The 27,657-nt window shown below is 36.3% G+C and overlaps 1 protein-coding gene across 1 annotated transcript in view; it reads right to left on the bottom strand.

Moving 5' to 3' along the window:
• pdlim4 (PDZ and LIM domain 4) overlaps positions 1 to 16,955 on the bottom strand; it is a 28,239-nt gene extending 11,284 nt beyond the window's left edge. The window contains exons 1-3 of the mRNA XM_066716875.1: positions 16,762 to 16,955; positions 9,360 to 9,511; positions 2,128 to 2,212 (exon numbers count right to left, since the gene is read on the bottom strand). Of these exons, the coding sequence (XP_066572972.1) occupies positions 2,128 to 2,212; positions 9,360 to 9,511; positions 16,762 to 16,854 (330 nt within the window). The 5' untranslated portion in view covers positions 16,855 to 16,955. The remainder of the gene's footprint in view (positions 1 to 2,127; positions 2,213 to 9,359; positions 9,512 to 16,761) is intronic.
• Between the last annotated feature and the right edge of the window lie 10,702 nt (positions 16,956 to 27,657).

Genomic DNA, 27,657 nt, shown 5'->3' with positions numbered 1-27,657 from the left:
TTGCTCAAATGAATTCATCATTTTTTATTTATTTTTTTCTAGACAAAAGCCTGTGTTTCATTAAAACAGACTTGCTCTCCATTTGTCTGCTGATATGAACCACATGTTTGGAAGAATGTATTCTCATCTACTATGTTCACAAGAAGGGCCTTCAGGCAGGTCTAGTCTCTATTGTGTGGGTGGCAAGAAAGCAAAAACATATTTAAAAAATAATATATATATATACACTCACCTAAAGGATTATTAGGAACACCATACTAATACTGTGTTTGACCCCCTTTCGCCTTCAGAACTGCCTTAATTCTACGTGGCATTGATTCAACAAGGTGCTGAAAGCATTCTTTAGAAATGTTGGCCCATATTGATAGGATAGCATCTTGCAGTTGATGGAGATTTGTGGGATGCACATCCAGGGCACGAAGCTCCCGTTCCACCACATCCCAAAGATGCTCTATTGGCTTGAGATCTGGTGACTGTGGGGGCCAGTTTAGTACAGTGAACTCATTGTCATGTTCAAGAAACCAATTTGAAATGATTCAACCTTTGTGACATGGTGCATTATCCTGCTGGAAGTAGCCATCAGAGGATGGGTACATGGTGGTCATAAAGGGATGGACATGGTCAGAAACAATGCTCAGGTAGGCCGTGGCATTTAAACGATGCCCAATTGGCACTAAGGGGCCTAAAGTGTGCCAAGAAAACATCCCCCACACCATTACACCACCACCACCAGCCTGCACAGTGGTAACAAGGCATGATGGATCCATGTTCTCATTCTGTTTACGCCAAATTCTGACTCTACCATCTGAATGTCTCAACAGAAATCGAGACTCATCAGACCAGGCAACATTTTTCCAGTCTTCAACTGTCCAATTTTGGTGAGCTTGTGCAAATTGTAGCCTCTTTTTCCTATTTGTAGTGGAGATGAGTGGTACCCGGTGGGGTCTTCTGCTGTTGTAGCCCATCCGCCTCAAGGTTGTACGTGTTGTGGCTTCACAAATGCTTTGCTGCATACCTCGGTTGTAACGAGTGGTTATTTCAGTCAAAGTTGCTCTTCTATCAGCTTGAATCAGTCGGCCCATTCTCCTCTGACCTCTAGCATCAACAAGGCATTTTCGCCCACAGGACTGCCGCATACTGGATGTTTTTCCCTTTTCACACCATTCTTTGTAAACCCTAGAAATGGTTGTGAGTGAAAATCCCAGTAACTGAGCAGATTGTGAAATACTCAGACCGGCCCGTCTGGCACCAACAACCATGCCACGCTCAAAATTGCTTAAATCACCTTTCTTTCCCATTCAGACATTCAGTTTGGAGTTCAGGAGATTGTCTTGACCAGGACCACACCTCTAAATGCATTGAAGCAACTGCCGTGTGATTGGTTGGTTAGATAATTGCATTAATGAGAAATTGAACAGGTGTTCCTAATAATCCTTTAGGTGAGTGTAGTGTATATATTCATGTTTGTTATGCATTACATTATCACTTAAAAGTATAAAGCAGTCATAGGAATTTGTATGAATTTGATATACAAGCAATACTGCATACAGCTTAGTGTTTCTATGTAAAGACCTTAAGTCTATTTACTTGACCATTTTATAAAACAATGGTAGTTTACCATATCATCAGACGTCTAGAGGTAAATTATCCTTAAAAATGCAATACATATTTTAGGGTAGTAAACAGTAAAGGAACATGTGGCATTAATTTTTTCTCTTCAATGAGAAGATGCATAGCCAGGCTATCGTTCACAAATTATCACATAAATCTGAACTACTTACACTTTTACAAGCATAAACATGGCAGAAATGTTATAGATGTCAGTTTTAAAACAGATAAAGAGAACAGTATGTGTTTGAAGTCAAATGTACAATGTTTCCAAAGAAGGATGATAAAATGAACATAAATTATTTTAACAACTAAAATATAATACATTATAGATTGAAATGTGGTGTAGCATCATCAGGTCACAAAAAGGTTGATGAAATGTTATATAATTTAATGCCAATATTACATAAAAGTAATTTTACAAAATTCCATGTCAATTTAGGTGCAATACTGACATTAAGATCTGGATTAATAACATGTACAGATCAGTGTTTCAATTATTCATTTAGTTGTTCCTACCTGCTGCTCAGACTCCAGATTAACCTTATAAGGATTTGTTTTGCCATCGTCTATAACTGTTGGGGACCAGATCTTTGTTTCTGACCTGTAAAAATAAAAACAAAAAAATCCAATATTTTAATTGAATGATGACTCATAAATGATCATTCATGGCTAAAGGAAAAATGTTTTTTTGCAATTCCTTCCAAAAGTAATTACTGTATAAGGTTTAAGCTAAGCTCTCTAAAAATGTACCCAATGTTGATCATTCATGCTGAGCAGTGAGAGAGGAAGGAAAAATGACAAGGCTCTCAATTGTAGCCTTTCATTAATTTCTACTAGGTTTATCCTTTGTCAGATGTATAACGGATCACTTCACACCAACCATAGAAATATGCATTCAACTAGGCCCCACATTCTTTAGTGTACTGGAAATCATACAGCATATTTGGACTGCAGATCATTATATTTTTCAGTAATTTATCTTTTCTAACTGAAAGGATTTAACTCATTGATGGCGATACAATGTGATAAGGTCACATTGCATGGCACAATGACTGTTTCAAACCTCTTTTCATCCAAACGTTAGCAGTATCGGGGCACAACCGTGTAGAATGATCATTTAGCGTACCAAGAGGAAGCCAATAGGCTAAGTGACCCATTTTCAGGGTGGTGGTAATAGATCTTTTTCTCAGCTGAAAATACAATGCAGCCTTTCATTGTGATATTGGTGTCTGAACCTTCTATAGGTAATCTTTTCAGCTAAATTTCTAATTGCTGATTATAGTCCATAGTCCTTTATTTTTTTAGAATCTATACAGTAAAACGATGTCTGAAAGTGAACCCAGCCCTAACCAGGGGTGCTGAAATTAAATACTGCAGAAATAGTAGTTGCATCTTTTATGAAAAGCAGAGTAATCCATATCTTACAGATTCCCAGGGGGGTAACATTTCTTCTTTTAACCCTCCGAAAAAGCTGAATGGTAAAGTTAAAATGTCTTGACTCCAACATATACTGTCATTTACAGCTTATAAAGGGAGTTGAGAAAGACTGTAGTGTGTACCGTATATATTACCCAATCTAAACATCAGGAATTGAATGCGTATTAAGAACCAGGAAGAGCTAATGAAACCTGGGTAATATAATGGTACTTTCCAAATCTCGTTAATGGCATTTTGATTAGCAATCAGTTCATTTAACTTCTGATTCATTCATTCATTCATTTTTTTATTTTATAGATGTTTTAAGGTAGCATAAAGATTGGTATGCACTTTTAGAAATGTCCAGCTGCAGTAAAGGACGGTGTGGAATATTTTAAATAATTTGCCAGCCACATGAAAACTTTGTCTGTATCTACATACATGTGTCTGTAACTTTAAACAGGTTTGTTATCCATGACATCACTTCTTAGCCAGCACAGACACTGAATAATAGAGTGTTTCACTGGAACAAATCAGCACTCCACAGAACATGCGCAAGGTCAGTCACTTACACCTACACAGTAGCCAGCCTATGGGATCAGTGCAACAAAGAGACTTCTATCATGATTCCAATGGTGGAAAACTCACAGCTAGTTTCAAATGAGGTCACCCAACACAGCTGTCCTAACTATGGCTGGGTGAGGTCATATTTTAAAAATTAACAGAGAGGTGTTCATATCGCAGTGATTTTAGGCTTACACATGCAATTAATGACCTTCGGAGCCATGTGCAGATGTTCTAGCCAACTTTGCTTTAAGGTTAATTATGACATCATGCTTTCTCCAGACAAGGTTGGGGAAGAGCTTAGATATGCTGAATCAAAAAATAAATGCTTTCCTTGAATATTGTAGCTATCTGAGCCTGTTCTGTGGAATGGAGGGACAGCAGTGTGTTCATGTGTGTGTGTTCAGTTCTGTGTGTAGGGGGTGGGGCAGATTGTTTGGGAATCTAATTTATTGAGTGGGGAATTATGTTGGCTCCTGGGGCCAAAGGCTGGCCCTGTGTGGGAAAGGGGGAGAACCGTGATTGGGTAGTGGGGATGACGGGAGCAAGGTGATATATAGGGGTTCCCCAGTCCGTGGCAGGGGTAGTATAGAGCGAGATCAAGCTCAGTGTTGTGCCTATGGAAGCTGTTCTGGAGAAATAAACCTGTTGGATTAACCCCCGACTCTATTACTATCTGTTTTTCTTGAGCCACTGAATTCAGTAGCAAAAGGCTGAAACGCTACAATGGTGTGAGAGTTGTGGGTAGAATTCACACCACTGTACTATATATTTTTTTTAAAAACAACAAGAAGAATTAATAACTGATAAATATTAATTGAAAACATATGATACACTACATATGTGTGTATGCATATATAGTTATACTTGTTTTTATGTTTAGTACTGGGCTTTCTATTGCTTATAAACAACGGGTTAAACCTTCTCAAATTTGAGACTTTTAAGATACATGAACAGATGAAAAGCATCTGAATTTTTTCATTGATAATAGTGCCAAGGCGTTCTTAGGTTTCTGTAGGCAACTACTGGAATTTTCTCAGTATGTCTAATTAAAATAGTTTAAGGACTATAACACTTTCTTACAGAAAGGGGGGAAAAACATGGCACTTTCATATACGTTACATTTAATCATGTGCACCGTTTTACTTAGCGAATAAATTATAGCAAGATTATAAAGCAGTACTGAATTAGGATGAAAAAAAGTACTCTGTATGCCTGCTTTATTGTTATTTCTTGCCTTTTACCTACTTTTTAATAAACTTTCCGTTGTCTGAATCACTTTCATTTCGTCAAACTTTAATTTCCTGGTGCTTGAACTGACATGTGTTTGAGACTATGACAAGTTTTTTTTTCTATTGTTTCTTTTCTTATTTCTGGGTGTGTGGGATTCCTTTTTCTTCACAGACTACAGAAAGCTTGAAGAATTTATATAAGATATGGAAAGACTATCTGGGCCATTCCATTTTTACACATTCCTGGTGTTTTCACCCCAACCACAATGATAATTTTAGTAGTGCTCACATGAAAGAGTTAGGGCGCTTGCTAAACACTTCATAAATTTACTTAATTATATATTATATATAATATGTTAAGGGCATTAGGCCTATATCAGATTTTATTTAAAAAAAGTTTTTTCAAGGACCCAGTGAGCAGCACAGTTGTTAACCATTATGCTTCACAGTGATTCACTTGCCAGCTGATTGCGACTGCAGCAGTGATCTTTCACAGTCTATAATTCTCACTTGCACTTTCACAATGTGCCAGCAGTGCTTTAATGCTACTTTGGTGTTCATGGAAACAAATGTGGGTAATTTCAATTGCCTTCATCTCACTTCCAGGCCTTCATAGCTGTTGCATTATTAAAGGAGGAAAATATAAAGCGCAGCTGGCATACGTCTCCATGGAAGTGATACAATGGTTAATGATACACTGGCAGTGCCCACCCGACATGACAAGTTTCAGGAAGCTCTTAATAGAATGCCCTGACTTTTTTGTGAACTTGGAACGAGTCTCAGGAGCAGCAAATCTTTCCCATTGAGCCACCCTTTGATCACACGGCCAGAAATACAGCACAGAATTTATGGAATGATTTTACCTCATACTGTAGAATTTAGAGGCATTTTAAAGGCTTTCAGATTACAACAGCTGAACCCAAACCGACTCCTCCAGCTCAATGTAATATGATATACTGATACTGAAAACAACTTGCTCTCTTTTCACTTTGTTACAATACCAATAATAATCATACTCCAGTTCTCTCTGAACTGTAATGCAGTGTCATTTTGGAAAATATGCAGATGTCCTGCTACCCATTCTCAATTTGTGTAGAATAAAGGAGATGACAGATGCTGATTATTGTAGCAGCTAGTTGCATTTTAAAGAGCCCACTGCTATGGATGCATAATGGAGGTTAATAAACACTAGTTATTACAGTATTTCCATTGAAATTGGAATTAGATTTTCTTGAGATTATGAAATTAACTACCAATAGCAGTGGAAACAAGGCATTGATTTATTTACAAAAGGGTAGAAACTACAGTGCCGTTAGCTTACGAAGGGGGGTTCAAACTGGAGAGTTATTGTATGCTACACAGACCATGTAATTGAAATCACAGCCACACATAGCACAATGAAGTCTGGCCCGTTAAAATGATTCCAAAATCCACTGTTTTCCTGCTTTTTTAATGGAAACATTGGAGCAAAGTTCTTTGACCCTTACTGCACCAGCCAACCCCCTTGAGAGACCAGTTAGGGCAGTAAATGTAACTTTATATGCGCAACTGTCTGGTTTTGTTCAAAATATGTTGTTTATATACTCTTTATGTGTTACTGCATGAGGTTGTAGGGCTATTAATACTATAACCTTAACATTTATAGGTATTTAAAATTAAAATAAGTATCTAAATCTTCTCCACAAAGGTTTTCAGCCCATCAGTATTAAAAAGGAGAAGAGCATGAAATGACAATTCACAATTCATGCAGATTCCCTCCTTTTACATCTACATTCAATTACGCATTTTGCATTCTGGCAATAAGTGCATTGAAGGATAAGTACACATAATATAAATACAAATCCTTTGGTATAGTCAGTCTTTTTACATTACAACTTCTGTGAAGTTGGACATTTGCAGAAGCAAAAGCTAGCTTCTGTTATACATCTATCACTTTGATATATTATATATATATATACACACACACTCACCTAAAGGATTATTAGGAACACCATACTAATACTGTGTTTGACCCCCTTTCGCCTTCAGAACTGCCTTAATTCTACGTGGCATTGATTCAACAAGGTGCTGAAAGCATTCTTTAGAAATGTTGGCCCATATTGATAGGATAGCATCTTGCAGTTGATGGAGATTTGTGGGATGCACATCCAGGGCACGAAGCTCCCGTTCCACCACATCCCAAAGATGCTCTATTGGGTTGAGATCTGGTGACTGTGGGGGCCAGTTTAGTACAGTGAACTCATTGTCATGTTCAAGAAACCAATTTGAAATGATTCGACCTTTGTGACATGGTGCATTATCCTGCTGGAAGTAGCCATCAGAGGATGGGTACATGGTGGTCATAAAGGGATGGACATGGTCAGAAACAATGCTCAGGTAGGCCGTGGCATTTAAACCATGCCCAATTGGCACTAAGGGGCCTAAAGTGTGCCAAGAAAACATCCCCCACACCATTACACCACCACCACCAGCCTGCACAGTGGTAACAAGGCATGATGGATCCATGTTCTCATTCTGTTTATGCCAAATTCTGACTCTACCATCTGAATGTCTCAACAGAAATCGAGACTCATCAGGCCAGGCAACATTTTTCCAGTCTTCAACTGTCCAATTTTGGTGAGCTTGTGCAAATTGTAGCCTCTTTTTCCTATTTGTAGTGGAGATGAGTGGTACCCGGTGGGGTCTTCTGCTGTTGTAGCCCATCCGCCTCAAGGTTGTACGTGTTGTGGCTTCGCAGATGCTTTGCTGCATACCTCGGTTGTAACGAGTGGTTATTTCAGTCAAAGTTGCTCTTCTATCAGCTTGAATCAGTCGGCCCATTCTCCTCTGACCTCTAGCATCAACAAGGCATTTTCGCCCACAGGACTGCCGCATACTGGATGTTTTTCCCTTTTCACACCATTCTTTGTAAACCCTAGAAATGGTTGTGAGTGAAAATCCCAGTAACTGAGCAGATTGTGAAATACTCAGACCGGCCCGTCTGGCACCAACAACCATGCCACGCTCAAAATTGCTTAAATCACCTTTCTTTCCCATTCAGACATTCAGTTTGGAGTTCAGGAGATTGTCTTGACCAGGACCACACCCCTAAATGCATTGAAGCAACTGCCATGTGATTGGTTGGTTAGATAATTGCATTAATGAGAAATTGAACAGGTGTTCCTAATAATCCTTTAGGTGAGTGTATATATAGGTACAAAAAGGTCAATTTGGATAAAGGCATTAGCCAAGTTTATGAAATGACTCTTCAGCAGTAAATACTTTGTGCTTTATTTAAATAGAAGAGGGTAATGCAGCTAGGAAATAAAATACAATCACTTGTTCTTTCCTTGTTATGGAAGATGTCTCTTTGTTACAATCAGAGTGGCAAGGATAGTGTTTTTCCTACAGCCTTTTAGGGCTTTTCAGACTTTAGACAAACAAACATGCAATTCTAAAGCTTGTAATGGTCAGCAGCTTTAGTACCTTTCACTGTAATATTTGAATACCCCAATTTGCATAATCTCCACCTCACTTTTTGTGTCTTTTCACAGGAACCTCCAGAATTAAATATGCATCAAGAGCTTAAACACAAAGACAAATGATCTCTGCATAACATTTCTTAAACCTTCATAAATTGTTGTGCTTGTTTAGTACAGTTTAGTACACTTGTTAGAATGACACTTTTCAGTCATTCAGGATTAGGCACAATCTGACTGAAATGTGTTATTTTTTTAATTTCATATTAATGTGTAACATGACATCCATTCAGTATACTTAATCCTTTCCCAATAGAAACAGATTTTAACTGGCCCTAGATATGCATGACAAAAGGATAATATTTCTTGTTGAAATGTGAATTATGTTCTAAACCTTAGCTGCTGCTTGAAGAGTGCACTTAATGTCAAGTTAAGGCAATGAAATACCAGGTGAATGGCAGCTTTATATTTAATGTCTATTTTGTGTCTCATTTCATTGCCTAGATGAAAATAAATGTTTTGTATTTAATTGATTTTAAATGTTTTCAGGACACAGCTTTTACGTGAATGTAACATTTATGACATAGAGCACTACTCTGACATTTGTATTTCCTAAATTACATGCAACACTTATTTATCATAGGTCTTTAACTATGTCCAAATATATTATTTTTAATTTTCCCATCTGCAATAAATAAGCTTTAGTTGGGACTGTCTGGATACAACATCAAACTATAAGAAATGCAATTACTGAAATTAAAAGGCCTTAAATTACACCCACATTGATAAAAAAAAACTTAGTACACAGGCGGTTTTATTTTATCTTTTTTTATTGGGGAGTGGTGGAGGCATTGAAATGTGCAGTGATTGGTATACATCAATGCCAGAAAACAGGGAAATAACTGAACTGCTTACTATTAAGGGTCACTATATTTGACCCTGGAGGTTTGAGCTAGGAAAACATTCCAGACATAAAAGTGCTCAGAGTGTTTAAAAACATTTTTGATGTTAGTTTCCACAAAAATAAACTTCCATGATTAGATGGAGAATGTAAGGGACTCCACATAATGTCACTCACCTCTGGATGGATAAAACAAGCTGGTCAGTGCATGCTTTGATCCTGTTTTGAGCCTCCATGTGTGTCATGCTCTCCGTACTGTCTCCATTTATAGTGAGGATGGTATCGCCCGCACAAAGGTCTGCCTGTGCGGCTTTGCTTCCAGGTGTAATCTGCACAGAATGAAACAAGAAGCTAATTTAGCCTTGAGCGTTCAACTTGAATGATCAGCACAGAATGTTACTGCAATGAGAATCCATCACATTTTATTCTGGCATTTATTTGCATAAAAAACAAATACATTAATGATATGAGGCATGCCTCCATAGGTGATGTGTGACTAAGTTCTTTAGTCAGGGAAAATGAAAAAAGCAAATATAAGAATCAAGGAGAATGAACAAAACCATTTTGAAGCTGTTGTAAAAAATTAACCTTAAAAAACATTGTACCACATTTCCGTATATAAAAACCCATGTGGATAACTATAACTGAGATCGCAGGAATAAAAAAGGTTATGTGATTTAAAGCTTATTTCATTAATAGCAACACCATTAAACCCTCAATTAATCTCAATGTGTGGGTGGGAATGACTGAATGCACTGATGAATATTTTAATTTAAAAATAAAAAATAAAAGACTGAAGACAAAATAAATGATGACAGGACCAAACAGTAATTTAGAGCAACACAGGATTACTACACACATGAGTCTGCCATGAGTTAAGCCAGTTGAATACTTAGGCATTGTTGAAAAAGGTTTTATGAGGAAATTTGCTGCAATTACCCATTGAATTGATATCAGGTGCTTGGCAAAAATGTTTAATGACTTTAATGCATCTTTTACTGTGCTAAAAATTAGGGTATGTTCTTCCGACATTCTGCAGGGAATAGCACTATATATGTCAAACATACATATGGTAGGAGGTTTTCATTGTATCCTTTCCTCTAAGTGTTGTCATCAGTGCACAGCCACAGTGGATTAATCCAATTTATTATCCCTTTGATGAATGAAGAAGAGATATAAAACACGTAAGGTCAACATATGTATTGAGGCTTTCGAAGTTAATAGAAAAAATACACAAGTCTGTGTTTTTTCACTTATGACACATTATGGCTTCAAGGAGATCTTCCTAAAAGGGTTTCTTTTAATAGTCAAGACTCACCTTCAGAAGTTAATTTTATACCATATGAAAACAATTTTCTGTAATTAACCCAGATCATAACTATGCCTAGAGAATTGAACATCTGGATCTGACACTTTAAACTTTGAAACCATTACAATCCCTATGTGCAACTTGCAGTGTGCCGTTGTAGTTTTTTGTTTATTTTAGTATAACGTTACTTAACTGGGATTCATTTTGAAGTTCTACAATAAATTATAACGTCTCTAATTAGGAGAAAAACAGCAGGATATATTTTGCAGCACTACATCTACCGTCAGAAAATGTTGTATATCAAAAATGAATCTGAGGAAAATAAAATGTTGGCACATTTTGCAAAAGCAAAGCCTCTTCAGTCCTGTTCTGATCTCAAGATCTCCCAGTTTGCTCATTAAGATAAGTGAATTCCACTAAACAAGCTGATTAATCTCATTGCTGAAAGATTAATACAGTCATAAACCTAATTTTTTTCTGAAAGGGTGAAATACATGTTTCATGAGTGTAACCACATACTGAGGTTAAAATATATAGGCTTTGCATCAATCCACCACTGTCATTTGCCAGAACCTTTAAGCTATGAAGCAGTAAATGTTTTTGGAACAAAGCCTTGGAATACAACCTTGCTCTGAAATAACATTTTGATATATTGAGTTATAAATAAATTGGTACATAGCATATAAACTACTGATAAAAACTGCAAGTAAACTAAAAGTAACTGTATGTGTAGCAATATACTTGTTTGGTTGGCTTAAACACACATTAACTTACATTTTGCTTTGAAAGTTTGCCTTTTTCCCCTAGTCATTATTATGTACGACAACAATTGGTGCATTCACATTCATGGTAGACATGAATAATTTTTAGGGGTGTGCATGCTGTTTTCCAAACCGCAGCCTATGAAAAAGAAACAGTATAATCCAACATGGAATCCCTCTTTTTAGATCTCTAATTTTAACTTTATGAAAGCTTAGGGAGACATTAAAAAACGACTTTATAGTTGTAAATCCCCCAGCTGAGAGAATGTCCCTGTATTGTGGGTCTTTTGGCAAAAACATATTATGTTTGAGGGTGTGTTATTTTAGTAAGACAAAGCCCACACCAAGGTCAGGACTAAGATGAATACCCCAGTGTGACTCATTCTGCCATCTGCCTTCTGAGAAAAGTGTTACATTATCAATATGCTCACAAAAATATTAAGTCATTTTGATAGTAACATAAGTAAGACTTGTTTTTACAAAAAAGAGAACAATTGAAATGTTTAGGAAAAAAATATTAATATTTTTTCTTATTACTGCATTTCAAAAACAGAAAACAATAAACTAGCATTATAGAGCAAAAATATGCTATATAATCTTAGTTTTCCAATATGTATTTAAAGTGTCCAGTTAAGTAGGCAACTTTTCAGAAAGGAAAGTTCATATCAGTTACATTTTATTTCAAACTTGTAATTTCTATACAGCAGTCTCCTTGGGACCACCATCTGAACAGTATTTTGTTAAATACTTTGATAAGTTCATAACTGAATAAGTTAACCAACTCACTGTGAGTAGGTAATGCCTAAAAATACAGGGAGTTAGAATCGACCCATAAGGAAATGCAATACACAGTGTAGGAGACAACTCACTGCCTACAGGGCTGTCAGAACAGCTCTCTCCTCTTTTATTCCCTTTTTCAGCTTTCAGTCTAAATACAAAGGAGGAGAACCTCACCCACAAGCACATACCCTTTCTACATCACACTAGACAAGCACCAACTTGGTGATAAGCACCAACCCAACACTAGTCTTCAAAGAAGTCATAAAACGTGGTACCTGCACCGTGGTGCCTGGTATACAGAAGAAAGGTTTTGTATTTTGTAATCCAAAAAGGAAAGGCTCACACTATGGCTGACAGTAAAATATACATTACAAAAAACCAGGAGAATAACCAGGTGCCTCCACTCCACTACACTGCCCTCATTCAGCCACCTTCTCCATATCGTTTACGCAATGTCTCGAGAAGGGCCTGTTAAATATATCAAGCTAACAGTATATTGCTGATGATTACCAGGTTATTTGATTAATGGGAAACAACAAGATGCTATGTACAATCAATCTGGTTGCTGAATAGTGCAATGTGTGGCAGCAGGGTGTTGGATATTGTTTGATTACCATTGTATAGCCATGAGTGCAACGTGGCCATAGAAGGTCAAAGTAATTTGTTTGTGTCATCGATGCTGGTATAAAGGACATGCTGCTGATCATTTGGAACTATTGTTCTGCATGGATTAGAGAGACAATTACCAAGTCTTGCATTGATGTGCTGCTAACGAGTTTGGAAAAAAAAAGTTTTGCGTTTCAGAATAATATGAAAAAAAGTATCCTTTGTTTGAAATACGTTTTAAAAATACAGTTTAGACTGATTAATCTAAATATGACTGAAGAAAAATGATGGTAGAAATGGTCTTACAGTTGCTTCTAGACTGTTCCATAGCCACATAAAAGTGTGTCACAGGTTTAAATGATTGAATTTAATTTTAATGAAAAATTACATGAACATAATTATTATATTTCTTTTTTAAGTACATCCTGTTATTAGAGAATTCAGTCACTCCATGGACACAGACAAAACAAACAACAAACAGATCAACTCTCACACAGATTCCAGGCTTGTATGACCGTGTGAGGGAGAGAAAGAGAGCACCAGAGGGGCAAAGTTAGAGTACTTCAAAATGACTAAGTAGGGCTAATAAATTACTGCAGAGAAGAAAGAGAGAGAGAGAAAAACAGACACTGGGGGAAAAAGTCAAAGGAATTTGTTAAGGGAAGATAGCACAAAATAAAGGCTGGAGACAAACAAGTGAAACAATTCCTTTAAAAAGTTTATTGAAAGAATAATAAAGTTTGGAGAATTGTTAGATGTATGTATATGCATGTTTAGGTGATGCCAACATACATGCCAACAACTCAACCCCTGGGTACGTTATACCAGCTCTGCATACTGAACTCTTCAGTTCAATTCAGCTTTCCAATTAAGAATTCAAGTAGCAAGAACTTGTGTTGTTATTCAAATTCCAAGTGAACTATTTTTAAACTCCTCTAATCAGGGGTTCACTTGTTTGGCTTTGCATAATCTTCAATTGCATTGCATATGGTTGTCTCAAATCACTGAAGGAAAGGGACAGATTCTAGGGTAGGATGTAAATTTCATATAGAACCTAGGAAATTAGAACATAAGAACATAAGAACATAAGAAAGTTTACAAATGAGAGGGGGCCATTCAACCCATCGTGCTCATTCAAATTATTGCATTACCTATATTCATGTCACCAGTGTTCTGTAACCTGTGATCATTCTGCTCAAAAACTATTTCTGTTGACAGTATAACACTAAGGTTAAGATTGCAGTTTGTCAGAAAGAACTTAATCCAAAAACTATTTTTCCATCTAAAATACAGAATTTGTTTGAAGTAAAATAAGCAGAAAGAACCTATTCTTATCCAGATACAGTGTTTAAGAATGTATCTTTTTTAAGACTATACACCAATGCCTTAAAGATAGCAGCCTTTTTGCAAAGATTGTATAGTTTTTTAACACCATCTTGGGATATATTCTATGACTGACTGGGAAAACCATCTTTCTGGTCAATACATATAAATCGTGGGACTCTTGGCCAATTCAGCACACAGTTTATGACAAGTTCACCATTTTCATATTATCCACTATAAAACTAAGATTTTACTGTATAGTCACAATTTTCCACACATCTCTGCCACATGCTTTAGCAATTGTGACTGTGGTTTAACAGATTCAGTTCGCCTGGGTATTTGCCCTTCTGTCAATCTGAGAGAACTGCAATAAACTTGAAAATCACCACGTACAGAACAAACAGCTGCTGCATTTAAGGACTGACGAAACTTAACAGTCTCAAGACACAGGTGTTTTTACCTTCTTGTCTCAGAATATGCACATTCATATCCACTGAGCTCAATAACTGCCCCCTCTGTAACATTGGCAATCCTGGAATTACTCAACACATGTCCAGATATTTACTATTTAAATATATAAGCAAGGTGACACAAGTAAATCATGTTTCTGTAGTAAAAATGTAAAATATATAATGTTAAAGTGCATTGTATAGGTACTTAATACGAGGTGCACTGGGAAGCACTGGAATTAAGGCACAGTGGGCTGGATACTTATCTAGGATTTTTCTTGGATGTGTAGTTTTCAAAAACTTGGGTTAAAACAGAGGGTTAAAATAAAGTATTTGTGTGATACAAGCTGTGAATCTTCAACTTATAATATGCATTTCAAAATTCTTAAATCAAACACTCAAGTTCTTCCCGGATTTTGTGTTTTTAAACAGCTAATACTTCTCCAAAGTATGGTCCAGATTGCAGTTTGGCAGTAAGAACTTGATAAATTTGGCACATACACTTAATCCAAAAACTATATGTTTTAGGAGTCTGAATGGAAATTGTGTTTCACTTTCTTTATTTTCTGTTAAGAATCCTAAATGGTGTAGTAACTTAAACATAACTTATTATTTTTTTAATAAACTACTTAAAAACCTGTAATTCCTTAGAATTTTCAATACACATATTGCAAATTACATTTACTACATGGATGAATTACCGATTATGACAGTTTCTAAGCAAACCTGCTACACATTATGAAGATTTATTTAAAAATATATTATATTTTCTGCAATTACTCATAACTCGATTTTTTGGGGGGAATTTGTAAATTGTCTAAAATCAAGTATAAGCAGAAAAAGCTGTGTATTCTCTCTCTCTCTCTCTCTCTCTCTCTCTTATATATATATATATATATATATATATATATATATATATATATATATATATATATATATACACACACACACACACAAACAGCTCTGGAAAAAAATAAGAGACCACAGCAATTTTTTCATAAACCAACATCTCGACATTCATTCATTTTACCCAAACACTTAGCTGTAAATAGTAAAACCAGAGAAACTGGTAATTTTGCAGTGGTCTCTTATTTGTTTCCAGAGATGTATAGAAATATATATTAAATAATCAAATTAACATTTTTTTCAATATGGGGGGAGGTGTGGGGGTGGGAGGTTAACTAGTGATAGTACCTTTTAGTGTTGTCACAACCAGTTATTGAAACAGATATGAACAAATGACAACACCTGCAACCATTCTGCTCCACAACAATCTCTGATGACAGCTTTCAACTTGAGAGAAATGTCAGCACCCTAAACACATTAGTCATCTCCAGCACTGTTTATACTGCAAAACCCCAGCTTCTGTTCTCTGTGTACCTTTATTGCAAAAGTTTTAATAATACTTTGCAATCAAGTGCATCCGAAAGTGCTTTATATTAAGTTTGCATGTTGTAACATGGGTGTGTTTTTTTTTTTCTTCCAAAGTACTGATGTATGGTTTCTTAAATTATTATTACCATGGTTTTCAAAGCATGTTTTGTCCATAGTTTGAATGTAGGGTTTCAGGTTGTTTGTTCAGTTTAACATTGCCTTAAATACACAATACATTATATATTGAGTAATCTAGAAAAATCAGCTGGATTCAAATTTGGGATCAGTCATGCGAAATTCATGAGAAAGTTTAACATTAACAAAGACCGTCTATCAGCAGGACAAACATTGAACCACAGTCTACTAGCCCACACCAAATAACAATAATATTAATAATACTGCAATATGTAATAATAACATAATTTATGAAAATCTGGCTTTAGTTATATAGCTGTACAGATCAACATTTTGAACATAGTCACAAGTGAAACACTAGGGCATCAGTTTTATCCTGCAGATTGGTCATACTAACGACAAACTTTTTTTATAGAAACGTGTATATTATTAAGCTGGAAAAATAAAGCGACGGATGATGGTCACTCTCTGCAAGTCCGCTGGTAGAAGTAATCCTCAATAATAAGCACGTTTAAGTGTATGGAAAGTTTTTGTAAACTATTAAACCTCTCCCTCTCTCTCTCTCTCTCTCTCTCTCTCTCTCATAAGCTACAGTGAATAAAAGTTGAATGAAGTCCAGCTCGTTAACTGCAATTTTCTCCTTTCTCTTCCAAACCGCTCCAAGAACCTGTCCCGAGCAAAATGCATTCTCGTAATAATTCACTAATAAAATAAAGTTATACAAAACACAACAGACATATCACTTTAACGGGAGGCATAAATATCGAAGTTGTAATAATAACAATTTTAAAATCAAATAAGCCAAAAAAACACACACAAAAAAAAAACACAGCACTACATACCCTTGAAATTGTGAGAGGTGTACTAAAATCCCTTCCACCCACAAGCCTGAAACCCCAGGGCGAGGGTCCGCTTAAAGTTACAGTCTGGGGCATGTCTGTGTCAAAATAATCCGCAAGTCAGGCTGGAGACTGGAAGAAAGCAGGTCCTGAGCCTATAGCTGCTAGGCAACACTGTCTGAAAGACGGCCCTGCTCACTTGCCGCACAGTGAGGTCATAAGTAGCCCCTGACGTCGGCGGGGGGAGTGGCACTTTGTATCCACTTGAATGGGAGGGTCAGACGCGGCGCCGCGGTAACGGTGCTCGATGACGGGCCGGAGAGTTTTGCCCTTTGTAGTTTTTATGTCCCCGCCGCAGTCATTGAGAGAGGACGAAATCCTGAGGAATTAGACTACATATCCCAGAAGCCCACCGTCCTGTCATTGCAATGCAGACAGGGTGTGGCTTAACCGTAGTGAAAGACTGACTTGAGAACAACAGTGGTCTTGGTGCAAATTAACTCAACTACAGGGGCACAGTGGGCCAAGTATTATCACCCGATAGAAAAGATTGATTTTTAGCGGGATATTTATGGAACACCCGATTGTTTAATTCGTCAGAAATTGCACCTTGAATTAAAAAATGAAATAATGACCGAAACACCGAAAAGTTTGATTTGTCTTAAGTTTTTTTACAACGTGCATTCTATTATTATTATTTTTTATTTTTTTTGGTTCGGGTTCGTGCATAACCATCAGCTGGATAATTGGTAGTCACGTAAATGTTGTGCTGATGTGCGTCCCCTGATTGTGTGAGAAACTATTACCAGAACGAATCAATGATCGGTGGTCGCGTTCTTGTGGCGCAGATTTCCGCAGTTCTGCGCAGAGCTGCAGATTTCCACCGATCCCATTGGTTTAGCCGCGCAGCAACTGCGGACATGTGCGCTACACGATCGCGACCACTGATCAACAGGGCAAGCAGTGAGTCGCGCCTCCTGACGTCTGGCTGAGTCTGAGTCTGCTTTCTTCCTTAATTCACCTGACGTCATCGCCAGACATTCCTGTGTGACTGTCCTTTAGAGAGAATGAGTGAGATGAGCGCTCAGGTCATTGTCAATTGTGTTGTCTGTCGCCAGGGTAACTCTTCCACAATAATAATAATAATAATATATATAAAAAGAAATACTTACATACACACATGTATGCTGCTGAAGAATACTATGATAGATTGTAAAATATAATACATACACACATGAGATCTCGTTAGTGATCATTCATTATACATACCCATATTGTCACATCTCTCTCATTTCACTTCTAAATCAAACGTAATTAAAACAAATTCCCTCACACACTTTTTTTATATTTTTTGTCATCCTGTGTTAAAGACGTAATTATATTGAGTTTTTTTATGGGTTTCTGTATAGGCAGAACCTTGGAAAGGACCCAAACACTTGTTTTTGTTTCACACTAAAATGTTAACCAGGTTTCACGGATGCTGCAACCCGCCAGCAAAAAGTGAGTCAGACATCCTTCTATCAGCATGAGCTGTCCTGGGTCAATGCGCAATCAGAATTCAGACTTATGAGGCCAGCTTGAATTTTATTGACATCAAGACTGCATGGGACGCTTGATCTGTAAAAATGATTGGTTTATATAGCCTAATAATGATTAAATACAACATTTAGAAGGGTTCTCAATATTATTTTGCTGAATATGTGTTTCCTTCCTTGGATTTTCATTTTGCTGCTTTTAACCAACTCCAGAATTAATACCATCAGTCTGGCTACTATGTACTTTTCGTAACAAATTCAAGTCTGAACGAAGTGCGAGAGATTTATGTATATATAGTGTATTACCATTGGAATTTGTAAGTCTTATGATACAAACTGGAAACAATAATAACACAGAAGAATATCTGAATCTGAAACCTAAAGAGGATTTTTTAAAGAATTCAAATAATATATAATGTTATATAAATAAATATAATGTATATTTTGATTTATGAGGCAGCAATAATGTAGAATAACTGATTACCAGCGACAAATCCTTGGGCCATATTGAAAAGAATCCTCTTGGAACTGCAAATGTTTCTATAAACTCTCATGTTTACATCATAACCAAGTCATGCTGATTCTAGAATATGCTAGATTAAATGTGCCTGACAAGTCTGAACAATGTGGCCCAATTATGTTCACCTTACTATATTATTTGTTTAAATAGTTTGATAGCATTATGGAGGACAGTGTTCAGCACTACAGAAATCCACTTACTAATGCTTAAAATAATCACGTTGAAGAAAGCTGACAGAGTCTAATTCTTAGGGTCCGATTCTTATGTTTCTATATAACTTGACACCAGATCTTTTCTTACCATCTTGTAAAAGAACATTTTACAAATTGCATCTTAAACATCCATAATGGACGGAAAGTATATACACCTGTTCTATACACAGCTTCCCTTCACCTGTTAGATTTTTTTTTTGCTGTTCCTTGAGTTACATACAAAAATCTAATATAAAAAACCCACACAGAATAATTTGCAGTTATAAAGCACAGACAGGAATGAATGTGGTTTTGGATTGCAAAACTCTTACATGTTTTATAATTGAAAGTGAAGTTTTATTGTATGCTTTTATGGTGCTTTTGTATGACATCTTGGTGTTCTTTATGGCACCTTTTTGTACCACAATTCAATAAGATAAACAATACTGTCATTCAGCTTCCCCCAGGGTCTTCATAACACTCCATTTCAAACACTGCTATTTATTTTAGAGCGCTATATTGTGTTTCAGACCTCACTGAAACTGCTGTGGTATGTACAATGTTCTTTTCCTGCTCCCAATTAATTGTTGGTAGCTGTTTTATATGCATTTTTCAAATACATGTGAAGTTTTTGTCAGATCTTAACCTTTTCTAATGAAATCGTTAATGTTCAGACTGGGGTGTTTAATGTCAGTTGCCATCGCAATACTCAGGAAGAGGAGTGATGTTGAGGCTGTAATTGAGCCTATAAACAACCCCCTAAACGATCTTTAAACTTGAAACTGACTTTCATACAGTGATTAGGAATGTTTGAACTGTAGCATTAAATTATCCCGATTAATTCCATAAAGTATTTGATCTGTGTTTGTTTTTCTTGATGGGAAAATGTTTTTTAAGGAATGTGTAAAATGTATCGTTCATCATAGTCAGGAGCCAGACCGTTTTAATAGCATTTGTTTATAAATTCTGTAACCTACACTGGAGTACACAAAGAAGAAGAAAAATATCAGGAGTTTGATCAACGAAGGTATGATTACGTTTGAAAAAAATATATATTGAAGTGAATTGATGAGTAGATTCACCTTTAGAGGACATTTTCACCTTTTCCACCATTATACTCCAGGTTTCATTTGATGCAGTAACCTGGTCCCTGGGGAAGCAGCATCTTCAGAGGTGTCTTTTAAAGTTTTCGAAAAGTACACACAACATTAAAAAAGGACCCTCTTTAGAATACAGTGAGCAAGGAAACCATGCAGTCCACCCACCCAGAGTATAAGACTATTTTAAAGATGTTATGAAGTTTTCCATATGTATTTTTTAAGTCAAGTGTCAAGTGTCACCTGAAAAGAAAGTCTTGGATATAGGATCTTGTGATGCTTCTGTGAAATGCAGAAAACCGGACTTGAACTTTGACTGGAGGTCAGACAGCTAGATTTCTGATTCACTTTTGCAAACACCACAGGCTGCAGGGAGTCTTTCTTGCTTCAATGTCATTTTACAGAAAGCAAATGCATGGAGCAGTTTTGCCTTCCATCTTTCAGTACAGCTTCAATAAACCACATTTTAAGTACACATTTGGATGGAATCATAAAATCCCTGTGAAAAAGCAGCCTGAGAATAGGCACAATAACATACCGGAGTAATTGCAAGAAGGTAACATTTCCAAAGGCCTCAGCTGAAGCCTCTTAGGTACAGTAAATAAACAAACATACATTTGTCATATTTCAGGGCAAGTTGCAACATTAATGGAGCCTTTAAATGAAAAACAAAATAAACTCAATCAAATAACAGTGGGAGGGATGAGACTAATTTATCTTGTGGTGGGGAATTCAGTGCTCTTGTAATGATTGAACAAAATCCATGGAAACAAACTGTATGTTGCATTGATCTCAGATGTCTCCTGACTTTGTTCTCCTCACAAAAGTATAAAACCAGCTGAACCAAACTAATGCCAGCTAGTTAATGTAAATGTTGACTGCATTTGATGTGTAGTCCAAACAGATTGTGCAACAGCTGGTGTACCCGTAGCTAATTACAGTAAAAGGATCTGAAACCCAGTAATGGCTTGTGCATAGCCTGATTCCCTAAGTCTTTGCAACCTTATTACTGATTCGATGTCAAATAACACCAGGCATATCAGATTAACTGAGCAAGTAGACGTTCCCCAAAGGCTATGTTTACTGAAGGGACAATCTGCTTTCTCTCCCTAACCCAGCAACAGTATGAAGTCCTCTGTACAGGTACATATTGGGGATCATAGACATGTCACAGTCAATCCTGTCAAACGTGCCAGTGGTTTCTCCTTGTTTAGTAATTCAAAAAGTAGTTGGAGGTGATTATTTAAATCATTATAACAAATGCATCGCAAGTCTTCAATCCTTCAGGCATGCCATTGTACAGCTGAACTTGGGAGGAACTTGCCATGGCCTTATTGTCTGCTTCAGTTTCTGCTGCAGCTGAAGTCTAACCACTGATCACACAATACAAAGCAAGCTACCTAAATGGGAAGTCTACTAGGGAATGATTATGCACCACATAGACTGGACTTACTGTTGTAGTTGTTGTAATTGTAGCCAATCTTAAAAGTACAACAGCCGATATATCATCTCACCCAGACAGATTAACTCAGAATAAGCTTTTAAAGCCCTGTAAGTTGCATAAGGGATCATCTATGGGTTTGATTTTGTTAAGTGAAGAGCTTACTGCAAATTAATTACAAAGATAAAGACCTGTTGATTATCAAAGTTTATTCTGGACAAACTGAATACATGTAATTTTGAGGTGAATACTTAGCAGATTAGCAGACTTACATGTATGCTTTCTTTAAGTCATTTAATACATGTTTGTCTTCAGTATGTTCCTCATGTTCACCATTATAAAATCTATTTTAAACTATGTTCAATAATTATCAGTCAGGGTTAATTTACTCTGATTTACTCTAATTTAGGTCCTTGAAAATGTTGTAGAGTTGGTAAAACTTTTTCAGTGCTAAGCTAAGATTGTTATGAGTTTCCCTATAACAGGAATTTTTGTCTAGTACTTTTGGTTTCTTTGTTGATGTGGTGGGGTATTCTTTTTATAATGCAAATTTCCACATAAAAAAGATGACACAGCATTTCAGTCAAGTTGGGATTGCTTGTGGTTAAACTACTACAAATGCTGCCTAATTTAACACTATCAGTAAGTTAAACAGCTACAGCACATTCATTTCCCAATATAAGAAAATACTCTCTCATCTACTGATAAAACATAAATAAATAACAAGAACGTCAGAAGGTCCCAGATTGAAAGAGACTTTAATGTAGCTGTAAACTTAAAATATGTGAATTAATAAAACCAGACATGCATGCAAAAATACTATTGGTTTTACAAATTTATGGACAGCTTTACAGCTCTTTGTAACTTGTCTTGGCTGTATTGAAGAGAAGGTATTTGAAACATGAAGCTGTAAAAACCCACTGTTGTTTATCTTGCAGTCCTTCTCTACCACTGATAACAGAGCACAGGCTCACATCGAGGCATATATAACTCCTTTCCTGAAGAGACTTTTATTTATTTTTTAGCCTCTAACCTCACTCTGGAATGTCTTGCAGCATTTGCATAAATTGTACACCCACAGGAGCTGCCAGACATATACACCTACAGGAAATGACTGTTGCTCAGCTTTTTGTTCCCCATCTTTTTACTTTAGTGATACTTTATGTTTTAAGAAAGATTATTTCTGTCAGAGGAATTAACTGCACCTTATTGCCCAATTATACTCCAGTAAAAACCAGTTTTCCGAAGCAGTCATAAAAGCTTACAAGCTTAATGTTGACTTGGGAAACAATGCAGATTTTTTTCCCCTGCACACATATATGAATCAAAATAAATATGACAAAAAGCCCTGCCAGAAAGCATGAACGGAGGTAAGCTGCAATCATAGCATTTAAAAAAAAAAAGCTGCTGCTTCAATAGGATCTATATAAATGGCATTTTGTTATTAATGAAAAAGAAAATGTATTCTAAATTCAGGACATTCATTTTATAATATCAGGGCTTCCGAGTCTGAATATGAACCCAGAACCCAGGTCGGGGGGGGGGGGGGTTACTATGTAGCCGGAGGAACATATACAAAGTTTACATTTTACTGTAAGGGTTAGACTTCTACAGAAAATAGTGAGTGAACTGTATAAGCATGAAATACATTTATAAAAATATATCCCACGTCCCTCTGGAAGTACAATGTCATGACATCACTGTCTTATGTTGTTATCATGTTGTTATCTTATGTTAGGTACCTATAATTTAGCAGGTGAACTGTGTAACCACCTTCTGACACATACACAGACTCAGACTGTTTATTATGTATTGCTCTTTGTGGGTTTTTCCCCCTTTAAATACTTGCACACAAACTAGAGCAGAAATTAGAACACCTTCGAACATTGCCTGTTAACCCAGGCAATAGTCTAACAGGAATCAAAATCCAGTTGTTCTTTATCCTCATTTACACTGGGTATTATATGTATTATATATGTTTTTGTTTATCTTTTACTATATATATAAATACTGTATTTTGTTGACAAGCAAACATTTATTTGGAAATTCGGGGAAACCAATGCCTATATGGAAGGCAGTTCAACCTGGAATGTCTCTCAACAACCATGGTCTGAAGAATGTCTATGCATCGTAGAGTTTCCTGATGACTTCAGCACATGTCACAGGAAATGTATTTTGCTATTGGTCCCTAAGTGTTGCTAGTGATCCTTTTTCTTTAAGAAAATTGAATCCACCAATAAATATTCTATGACTTGCTCACTGGTATCTACTGGTAAAAAAGACAAATACATTTAAACAAATGTATATTTCATCTTCAAGGGCTGGTTTCACAAACCCAGATTAGTCTTGGACTGCTCTATGTTATTTTAGGTAGTATAATCCAAGTCCAGCTGTATGTGTTCTTACTTAACATTTTAAGTCATATCATATCAGTCTAAATGAAATACTGACAGCAGTCCCATCATTTGCATACTAATCCAAAAACGGACTCTATCACCAACTCTAACATCACCCCTGACCACAGAGGAAATACAACACTGATACAATCTCTTATGCTAAAATGGAATCCCATCAGTAGTGTCGCTGTTATTGATGAGCCACTGTTTAGCACTGGAGGACTCCCTGTTCCACTGTGGATTCCAGAACAGAGAAGTGTCACTCTAGAAGCCCAGCTCCAGCTGTGCTAGACACCAGTCAACATTTCTAAAACAGCAAATGCATAAACATCTTAACTGTGGCTCCATGAATAGCCAACCCCACATAGTACATACTTTATATTGGATTACACTTAATTACCATGCCTTTTCATATGTTTTGCTTTATTTTGCAACAATTCTTGTATTCATTTTGTACTCAGGGTATGGCTATGTCAAAATCAGCAAAGATGTTGCTCAATGCCTCTTACAGTAATTGTTTAAATAGCTGTATTGATACAAGTAAGCGGTGCACACAATGACAAAAGCTAACTCCTTTGCCATTCTAGATTGAAGGTTCTTTTCAACACAGATAATATTTACGTGCAGGAAGGAGAGACCTCAATCAGAGCTGCACAGGACCCATCTGAAATAATTGTGTATTACTTTATTATAACACATGACAACATGCAAAACAGTGAAGTACTCAGACAAAAGAAAAGACAAACACAGGGATACAAGACAACAAACAAACAGACCAAAAAATACCAACTTTAAACAGTTCATGACATTGTCAAAGGCGAATTAAAATATTAATTTGTCACTTTTCCTTTCTGAGTTCTCATCCCCCGATGTGCTGACAGAGGCTATTTGAAATACAAGCCAGTGTGATGAGAGATTGCAGTGAGTAATTTCTTGGCCGACTCTGATGTGGTAATTCCCTACCTAAATCTTTCTTAGGCTCGATTGTTTCATTGTCATGTACGGGGGTTGTGATACCAAGGGAAATAAACAACAAAGATAATCAATGCTTTTTAATTACTTTTTAATAATGTTAATAAGAGAGTAGAAAACTAAACGTAACAGTGTGCTCCATGCTGTTGTTTCCAATAAAAGTAGAATGCATTTTTGACCTTTTGCACTGCTTGTGCATGACTAACAAGGCAAACCAGAGACAAGCATAAACATCCATGTCTGGAACCATTTGAACATCTGGAATGACTTTACTAAAATAAATGAGTGGGTAGTAGATATGTAGGGTTTTAGCAATACTGTCATAGCTTTTACAAAACACTGCTACCTGTAGTGAAGGAGCACCGCTAGAATTTAAATCTTCAGTTTTGATCTCCATTTTTGCCGACTTAAATATTCAGCAAATAGAAATGGGTAAAATGGTGTGTTTTCATATGTTTTGTTAATAATTATCACAGACAGCTTTTTGAAAGATTAGCCCATGTTCATAATGATATTGTTTATATGAAAAGTTCCAACCTCCATTGAAGGATTTTAAATACATTCTCTGTGTTTACACAAGGGACAGATTATCATTATTATTAAAAAAAAAGATCTTCTAATTGTAATTAAATCACCTATAAATATGATGTTCCTCATATTTATTGATAGAAAATCATAATGCATCCTGTAATTTGATTTATTGGAGCATTACAATAGTCCAGCAGTTAAGCACTTAGTAATTTTAAGATGCTCACCTTTTGGTGGAATTGCCCAATAGGGGCCTCTCTGTCCACATACAGTTTACTGAATACAGATTTTAAAGCTCATATTCAACAATTCCTTCTCATATATATATACCAATCACTGAATCTTTTCATTTTACATACAACTGCTATTCATCCTGTCTTGCTCAGGTGCACACTGTGGTCTTTGTCATTCTATTTTAATGAGTTGCTGGCTTCACAGGATGCCAAAGCAGACTGTTGTAGTGATTATACTTGTCAACTCTAATTAGCAATGTCTTCTACAGTCTTCAATTGCCATGCAGTCTGTTCCAGCAAACTGCGACCTTTGACTTTTTACCAGGGGCCATGCCCTAATCATGGATTCTTGGAAACACAATAAGGTCTTTTATTAGTAGGTGAGTAATCCCAATTTTTTCTAATTTTTACATTTTTTTACGTATCCTTAACATTTCAATTTATGTGTGTCTGTTTGTGTATACTGTGATATATAGAGAGAAAGGGGTGTATATATTTATTTCTTGTATGTGATTTATGAGACATTTAACATGAGAGGTTATAAATACTTTAGTTTCAAAAGTTCTGAACTGTCCTTAATGTATGCACAGCACCCACTGTTGAGTATTGGAAGGACAGAGCAAAAACTATAAATTATGGATTCATAATCAAATTCAGTAAAATGTGCAGTAAAAGCTAGTTTAATTATTTTAGTGCAAAACTATTTTTTATCACATAACATTTTAAAAATACATTTGTTTTGTATAGTCTATGGAAAAGTGTCTCACAATGGAATCTGAATTAAACATCTCTAAAACTATTCCTTATATAGAGTGCTTCTAAAATGCGGTGCAGTTTTGAATAGTATTACTCTGCCACCTGCTGTTCAAAAATGTTTTTACAGGAGCTGTGGAGAATAACAAGAATGTAATATTCCTGGATACTTTGTGTGTGTATCTGTATTTTGTGTATTATTTTGTATGGTAATATGCAGGTTAGTATTAGTGGATGTTGGTTAGTTTAAGCAGATGAGCAGGGACCCTCTGCATATTTCTTTTGGTGTTTTTCAGAGTCAGTAGAAAGGTCTCTTTAGTGTCCTAAGTTTTTATAACTGTGACTTATGGACATGCACCCCCCCAGTCCCAGATTGCTACACTATGTTATAGTCGCTTTCCTTAAACTTATCCATATTACATGTCCATGCCATATTTTGTTTACGCAAGCACGAATGCTTTGGGGGGAGATGGAAAATGGCAGACCCTGGCACATCTAAAAGATTGAACTTTCTAGGTTTGAAGTACTCCCATTATTATTATTTTATTTTATTTTTTTATTTCTTGGCAGATGCCCTTATCCAGGGCGACTTACAACATTAGTGCAAACAAAGTGCAAAAATACAGTGAAGTACAAGGCATCAAGGCATCATGGCACCATTATTTTGATTTGGTAGAAAGACAAAATGAAAATAATATAATTAGTTTAGTTAGTGTAGACAGTTAGGGTCTGTTCCAGAAATGCAAGTCAGGTAGTGGATTTCCTTCTAGACTAGCTTAGATAGGTTTTGTTTTGTTTTAGTATTAGCCGACACCGCCCAGGGTGTTTTTTCCTCCGTGTATATTTGTTTATTATTTGTATTACTATTATCATCACGTCTGTTTTTGGAATATTATATATAGTTGTATATACTCCCCTCCCCTTTTAAATAAACCCTTCTTCTATATATATACACTCACCTAAAGGATTATTAGGAACACCTGTTCAATTTCTCATTAATGCAATTATCTAACCAACCAATCACATGGCAGTTGCTTCAATGCATTTAGGGGTGTGGTCCTGGTCAAGACAATCTCCTGAACTCCAAACTGAATGTCTGAATGGGAATGAAAGGTGATTTAAGCAATTTTGAGCGTGGCATGGTTGTTGGTGCCAGACGGGCCGGTCTGAGTATTTCACAATCTGCTCAGTTACTGGGATTTTCACGCACAACCATTTCTAGGGTTTACAAAG

The sequence above is a fragment of the Amia ocellicauda genome, chromosome 11, assembly GCF_036373705.1.
Source record: "Amia ocellicauda isolate fAmiCal2 chromosome 11, fAmiCal2.hap1, whole genome shotgun sequence".
Lineage (NCBI taxonomy): Eukaryota > Metazoa > Chordata > Actinopteri > Amiiformes > Amiidae > Amia > Amia ocellicauda.
The sequence above is the reverse complement of the archived record's forward strand: the minus strand, read 5'-3'. Positions and strand labels throughout refer to the sequence as shown.